The 7,962-nt window shown below is 36.7% G+C and overlaps 1 protein-coding gene and 1 long non-coding RNA gene across 2 annotated transcripts; one reads left to right on the forward strand and one right to left on the reverse strand.

Annotated features, from left to right (window-relative positions):
• Positions 1-861: 861 nt before the first annotated feature.
• LOC130657576 (uncharacterized) lies at positions 862-4,627 on the reverse strand. The gene is made up of 2 exons (XR_008985168.1): positions 4,297-4,627; positions 862-2,857 (listed from the first exon to the last, which is right to left on the reverse strand). It is a non-coding gene; the product is annotated as an uncharacterized LOC130657576 (long non-coding RNA).
• Positions 4,628-4,894: 267 nt separating this feature from the next.
• LOC130657804 (uncharacterized) lies at positions 4,895-7,503 on the forward strand. The gene is made up of 2 exons (XM_057460801.1): positions 4,895-4,942; positions 5,170-7,503. Exons 1-2 carry the CDS (start codon positions 4,895-4,897, stop codon positions 7,501-7,503), a joined length of 2,382 nt encoding a protein of 793 aa, XP_057316784.1.
• Positions 7,504-7,962: the final 459 nt, after the last annotated feature.

Consider the following 7,962-nt stretch of genomic DNA (forward strand, 5'->3'; position numbering starts at 1 on the left):
CAAACAGTTAGTTTTTTCAACTGCCTTCACCCTAGTAGTGACATTTTAAATTTTTACATTTAATATTGTGTTCATTTTTTTGTGATTTTACGAGAACCAGGTTCGATTTGTTGTCTGTTGAAAATCAGTTCAGGGTTTTGCATTATTGAGATTTTTCAAATAGAATAGAAACAACCTGATTGATTCTTTCCTATTGTACGTTTGTTTTTTCACTTCTTCAAAAAACATTGCTTGATAACAACTACAAGTGCAACGCTAATTAATATAGGGAAGAAAAACAAAACAACATAGTTGTTTATATATTTCACATAGTATATAGTTTCATGTATATATTTATCGTTTATATAATAACATTTATGAGTATCGAGTCTGAACTGTCAGCTCCTTTTCGCTTCAGTTTTTACATTGATTGTTGTGTTAAAAGTGCTTGCGACTTTTGAGGATTCAAACCTGAAGTACCAGTTTTCAACTCTTTTTGTTACTACTTTTGTTGTGTTACGTTTGCAAGATTTCGAAAAATTTCGAACAGGCGAGTTCCTACTTTTTGTAAATCCTTCCCTTTCATAAGTGATATTTTCGTTGTTGTTTCTTTCATTAAAATTTGTGTACATTCATGTTACTTCGTGAATTTTAAGTCGAAGCAAAAGTATTTATTGATTGATAGATTGATCGATTCGCACGCATAATGAACACATGATGGACTTTAGTATCGTTTTTTATTACTATTTTTTTTTCAGTATTCCATTTTTTCGCTCAATCTGAGTTTTTATATTAGTATTATTATACTCGATTTGGGTATTCTTCTGTTATTTATGGTTTTAGTTTGTCGAAAGACAAAAGAAAATGTTGAATTGTTTTATAGTCTTTTATTTCCATTCAGTCTATTGCCCTCTAAATGCAAGCACTGTTGCTGCCCCCTTACGATAAAACTCTCACTAAGCTCAGAAAAATCTAAAAAAAATCCTCTTTCAACTGCCAGAATGTCATAGTCTATCCGTAAACCATTTCTCTGCGTTCTCGTGGTCTACTAAGTCTGATAGCAAACCCTTGTACGAACCGCGCTTCGAATAGAGAACTGGGAATTAAAACATTGAGAGAGCGCCAGCAGCCATGATATACGTTCTTATGCGCATGCGTCGATCCTTAACATCTTCAGAATCTTATAGAAGGAAAATTGGACAATAGACCCAGAGGAACGCAGTAAGTCCGGGTCGATGAGTAGGGTAGAATGTCAGGTTCAAAAGCGTGTGAGTGTTCAAACCGCCCTGGTTTCTTGTTACTTTATATTTATACCCGTTGAAACCAAAACGTTGAAAATATAAGCAGGTACAACAACAACGAAAAAAAATGCAAAATGTCCAACAAAATCAAAGGCGTCTAACAACCGTTGCCTAAAAAGCGAAATCTGCTAAAATTTATACTTGCTTTGCCATGCCGGAAGTACACCAAGGAAAAAAGTATATCAGACATTTAAAAAATCCATCATATTTTGCCAAGTTATACAAAAAAAGTTATTACAAAATTTCGTCATACCAAAATCAGATATTCAGTCTATTGCATACAGCAACCCATATTTTACACAAAATATAAGAAATTAACAGTTATCTGAATTCCCGTGAAAGAATCCATTGAATCTTTCATTAAACCGATGTAAGATGTAACCGATGTACTTGCTTTGCCATTCCGGAACTACACCAGGGAAAAAAGGGATACCAAATATTACATTTTTCGTTAAGTCATACAAAATCAGCTTTTCAGTCCAAAGTTATACTCAAAATATAAGAAATTAATAGTTAAAAACACATAAAAGAGAAATATAAAAACTTGAATCATTTGTTATATTGTATAAGTACCGAAATATTTCAACCCAAAATATTAAAAGAACAGACCCAAACTTATAATCAAGAAAATCACGCATAAAATCAAAGAAGATAACAATGCAGCGTTTTCGAATTTAAGAATCGAATATATTTCAAACGGCAACGTAACAGATGTAAACATTGATTTAACTTTAGGTTTTAGGTTTAGATTTTTTAAAACGACATCAACACTGAATTACACAGTCTGTAGTGTTAAAAACAGTAACAACGGAAAAATAACTTTTTACAGTTTATGTAAATTCTTCTCTAGGATATACACGCTGTTTTTATAAGAATAGTGTGTTTTAGTTTCAGCCTGATGTTCTTAACTTTTTTGACAAATGCTATGATCATTATTCTCAATATGTTTCTAGCATGACTATGGCCTGAAAATATATAATGCCTTAATAAAATAAAGCATGCTATAAGTTATTATAGCTAGCTAATGGCAATTTCTACTACATGTAACGGCGCATTGCTTGGACACAAAAAAGTTCAGTTCGTTTGATATACAACAAGAAGCCCTGCGGCTTTAAGATTTCCGTCATTAGCCTGAAAGATTTTGAAATTTAAAATAGACCTTGAAAACGGAGAATTATGGGGTAAACAAATCACGAGTATCACGATTCTTAACTATTTTTGTAACTAACCTGCAATGTTAAAATACAACTCAATAAATAAAAAATAAAAATTTTACATAGCTATATGAAGTATGCTAAAATAACAGTTAAAACTTTAACTGGATATTTTTAAAAGTGATCAGGAAAATTTTGGAAATTCCAGAATACAAAAATCTTGCTATGTAGAAACGTGACGATTCGATTATAATTACTACTGAACGAGCTCAATTTGAATGATGAAGTAGTTAATTGTTTAATAATTCAGCAATAAATACATACATTCATATTAGCATTTCAGTATTTAAGGCCTTTAAAATTTACTCTCTTGTTAAAAATTTTTTGAAAATGCTGTTGGTGCATGGTTTGATAACAGCTGACCTGAAAAAGAAAGTACGTTTTAAAAATAAGAAACATGAATACAATTTTACCATAAACTGCATTAAAACCAGGTTGTTTAAATATTGTCTCTTTTTTAACCTCTCTTTGCCTCTTTGATTTAAAAAGGAAATTTAATAAAAAGATACAAATCCATGCGATGTGATGCACAGGTATATTTCGTGAGATTTTTAAAAATCAAGTCATTTCTAAGAAATCTTTGAAAAATATTTTGTGATACTTTGGGTTGATCTCAAGAAAGATTTTCAAGCAAATTAGGCACAAGGAGAACTGATAATTAGCCAGTAACAGAATAGTTAGCCGTTTTTAATGGCGCCATATCTTGGTGGTTATAACTCTGGCACTTTGTGCGGAAGAACAGGGATCGATTCCCCTTGGCGGGAATTCAGTATTGGTGAGTGAATGCTACCATAGCCATGAACTAGGACTCCCTATCTAAGCTATGACCTTTCCTGGAAATAATAGACAGGATTTGTAAGGCTAGCCATATAAAATATACAGACATTCTATTTATCTATGCAGAATAATATATGCGGTGCGTACAGTATAATTAGTCGCTTATACAGCTACTTATACGATATATATCTTTTTACTTAAATTTTCACTTTTCCTCGTTATCGATTTCCCCATAGCCATCTATATTTATATAGATCAACATAAAGTTGTGCTTCAATTAAAACCAAGAAAAAGAACAAGAAACGATTTCGCAAAAAAGATATAATTTTACTGTAGCTAAGCAGTACATATGTCGTCTATATTATTAAACAACAAAACTATTCTGATTTCAAGGAAAAACATGGAAAAGACGCAGTTAGCTGTAAAGAACACAAAGAAGCTTTTAACAGCTAATTATACTAGGCGTAGCATCTAATTATGCACAATTATCCTGCATCGGCTAACTATATATTGTTACAGGTTCACCGACTGCTCAGTGCAAGCAACAATAAACTTTTGTCACGTTTCGACAACTTTTCTGCAAAAAATATTAAAAAAATCCTGTGCGAATATATATATCTTTTTATCTGATAGAAGTAGTCCCACAAAGTGTCATTTGGAATTTATTTTTAACCCCCCTTTTTCCCATAAGAACAGGAGCTGAGTGTCCAGTCATGGAAGAACTACACAAACTACACAAGGGCTGCCAATGATTCATTGTAAATTTGATAATACAAACAAGAATGTTAGTGTTATCGGAATTGATGAAAAGAGGAATTATGCTCACGAACGACGAAGAATGTTCAGGCCACGAACAAATTTTTAAAATTTCTCAATCCTTAGCGGATTTCTTTTTCAAGCTTCAGACCCCCTCCCCCCTTAGCGGCGATATACCGCTAACGAAGCCGGAAAAAAATTTTCGAAGGCCCCATAGCTAGCTAGCCAGCACACCTTTCTCACTTAGCTACATATAAAATAATTCTTACCTGATAAAATACACGAATTTAAAAAATAGTGCTTAGCTCCCCATCAATAAAGCTACTACGACCAAACAAAAGAGACCAGCAAGGGGCGACCAGCAAAATGTAAACACTTTTAGTCATGGACGCACACGGAATGTTCTGGCCACACGAAGAGTACACTCTCTGTTCAGATTGGTCATTTAATTGACAGAGATTAAAATAAAGCATCTTCATTGGCTTTCGAAAGAATGAAATTTTCCGAGCGTTTTACCTGGACAAAAACTTAACAGCATCCGGGCTCTGTGCTGTCTCTCACTCTCTCTCTCTCTCTCATATATATATATATATATATATATATATATATATATATATATATATATATATATATATATATATATATATATATATATATATATATATATATATATATATATATATATATATATATATATATATATATATATATATATATATATATATATATATATATATATATATATATATATATATATATATATATATATATATATATATATATATATATATATATATATATATATATATATATATATATATATATATATATATATATATATATATATATATATATACGGCTGTCCCTATGGATAATGTGGAGGAAGAGGACGAACTTGGAGGGGGGCAACGACGAGTATATTGAGGTGGTGAAGTAATTCCATAGTAACATGACGTCAATCTTCCAGGGTAACGACGTAGACGACATGCTGGATAGGATGTTTGCTCAAATCAAAACAGGTGTTGAAGAATCCCGCGCTACCCCGGAGTGGCTTTACAATTAGTCGAATCATACACCTTGGCGCGGGCTTTCACAAATTGAGGCTAAGAAGAGGTTCATCTTATATTGAACTACCCAAATAGGTAGCCTCAAAGAAGGCTGTCATTAACCCAAAAAATGAAGACGAGGAGTGCTTTAAATGGGGCATCATAGCATCCTTATATCATACCGAGATTGAAAGAGATCCACAAAGAATCAGTAAGCTGAGACCCTACGTAGACCTCTACAATTGGCAGGGTATAGAGTTTCCTACAAGCATTAAAAGTATATACAAGTTTGAGGATAATAACCAGGGCATTGCAGTGAATGTCCTGTATGTGACGGGAAAGAGGATCGACATCCTACGTCAATCGCATCACACTGACCGGAGCAAGCAGGTGAATCTATTGCTTATTACCAATGACAAAAAGACTCACTACACGGCCGTCAAAAGTCTATCGCGACTCCTGGGTATTGAGACCTCGAAAAATACGGCAGAAATGAACTTTTTCCTGAACTGTCTACAGGCCTTTCCTACAGTTGAATCGAGGCACAAGCACCATGGCTACTGCAAGGACCACGAGGCCGTTAAAATTACGTTGCCGACAGAGGCTGAAAAATGGCAATACTATAGGGATAGCCAACAACATTTCAAGGTACCCATTGCCATCTCTGCAGACTTCGAGAGTCTACTTATCCCGGTAGGAGATGCGAGGGGTACGAAAACCGAAAAGCTAAGCAAGCACGTACCGTCTGGCTGGTGTACCTATAGTACCTTTGCCTGTGGAAGTGTACCAGATCCCCTAACAGTATACAGGGGTGAGGACTGTGTAACGAGGTTCGTGAACCACCTAGAGGATGAAGTGAAAAGACTATACTATACCTACCCACAGCAACCCATGATGCCTCTAACAGAGGTCCTGAAAAGAGAACATGAAGAAGCATCGAAATGCCACATCTTCCTAAAACCCTTTGATGATTGCGAGAATAATCGTAAAGTTAGGGACCATCGTCACTATACAGGGTTGTATAGAGGCGCGGCCCATAACAGCTGTAATCTAAAATACAAGATACCTAGCCATATACCCGTCATCTTCCACAACCTAAGCGGGTATGACGCGCATCTCTTCATACGGGAATTAGGCGAGAAATACGACACGCAAGACATTGGCTGCATAGCAGAGAATACTGAGGAATATATCAGTTTTAATGTGAAAATCAATATACCGCTTGGAGGTATGGGATATGGCGATGGTGAGACGTATAAGAAGATTGAGATTCGGTTTATCGATAGCTGTCGGTTCATGCTCTCAAGCCTGGACAAATTGGCAAGCAACCTCATTGGTATAAACGCCGCCGGTATGAAATGCCACCAGTGTGCAGATACCTATCTTGAATTCCAGGGCATAGACGCCGAATGCATGGAAAAATTCTGGTGTAAAAATTGCGATTCGAATACCACGAAGCAACTTAATCGGGACCAGGTAAAGGCAAACGTACCATCCATGGCAAATTTCATCGACAAAGATGATACCTTCAGGCTGATGCTTCGAAAAGGCGTGTACTCCTATAAGTATAAGGATAGATGGCAGCGATTCGAAGAGTTGGAGCTACCTCCAAAGGAGTCGTTCTACAGCAAGCTGAACATGAAAGGTATCAGTGACAATGAGTATGCGTACGCAAAAAAGGTATGGAATTGTATTACCCTGGAGAGTGATAACATTGCCATGGGCGACTATCACGACTTGTACCTCAGCACAGACGTACTGCTAATAGCCGAAGTTTTTGAAACGTTCCGAGACGTATGCTTGACGAATTACAAGCTTGATCCTTCGCACTTCTACAGTGCACCCGGTTTGGCCTGGAAAGCAGCACTCAAGTATACCGGGATAAGGTTAGAGCTTCTCACGGCCCCTGACATGCTCCTGATGTTCGAGAAGGGTATCCGGGGAAGTATAACCCAGGCTGTACACCGGTATGCCAAGGCTAACAACAAGTACATGGGAGATCAGTACGATCCAGAGGTTGAATCCTCCCACCTACAGTACCTCGATGCGAACAACCTATACGGATGGGCGATGCGTCAAGACCTGCCCACGGATGGCTTCAAATGGGTATCAAATACCGAGGCATTTACAGAAAAGCGAATCGAGAAGCTCGTTAGGGACAATAAGCACGGGTACATTTTAGAGGTCGATATCGACTACCCGAAGAGGTTGCATGACAAGCATAACGAATTGCCGTTCTTGCCCGAACGCATGCATATCAACAGGGTCGAGAAATTGGTACCGAACTTAGGGGATAAACGTAGATATGTGGTACATACCAGAGCCCTAAATGAGGCTATAAAACATGGGCTGGAACTCAAGACAGTGCGCAGGGTCATTCAATTCAACCAGAAGCCATGGCTTAAAGGGTACATCACAACACGAGGTTGAGAACGGCTGTTAAAAATGAGTTCGAGAAAGATTTATACAAGCTGATGAATTTAAGCGTGTTTGGCAAGACGATGGAGAATATTAAAAATCACCGCAACATCCAGCTGGTCACCAATGAGGACAAGTATATGAAGCTTGTCATGAAGCCCGATTTCAAGGGTGGAAGCCGGTTCAGCAAGCACCTCCTAGGCGTTGAAATGAGCAAAACGGAGGTCAAAATGAACAAGCCTGTATATATAGACCAGGCTATATTGGACATGTCGAAGCTAGTCACGTATGAGTTCCCTTATGACTATATGCAGCCCAAATACGGCAGCAAATTGCAACTCTATTACATGGACACGGACAGTTTTGTGTACCATACTCGAACGGAGGACTTTTACAGAGATATTGCCCAAGATGTTGAGACACGCTGCGACACAAGTGCCTATAATCCGGATGATAAAGGCCTCTTCCAAT

This window comes from Hydractinia symbiolongicarpus, chromosome 9 (genome assembly GCF_029227915.1).
Source record: "Hydractinia symbiolongicarpus strain clone_291-10 chromosome 9, HSymV2.1, whole genome shotgun sequence".
Taxonomy (NCBI): Eukaryota; Metazoa; Cnidaria; class Hydrozoa; order Anthoathecata; family Hydractiniidae; genus Hydractinia; species Hydractinia symbiolongicarpus.

Excerpts from the sequence above, each read along its gene's own strand:
- LOC130657804 (XM_057460801.1), top strand. The coding sequence starts at position 4,895 with ATGGATAATGTGGAGGAAGAGGACGAACTTGGAGGGGGGCAACGACGA. Across the intron at positions 4,943-5,169 it reads TTGGAGGGGGGCAACGACGA|GTAGCCTCAAAGAAGGCTGT; the intron begins GTATATTGAGGT and ends CTACCCAAATAG.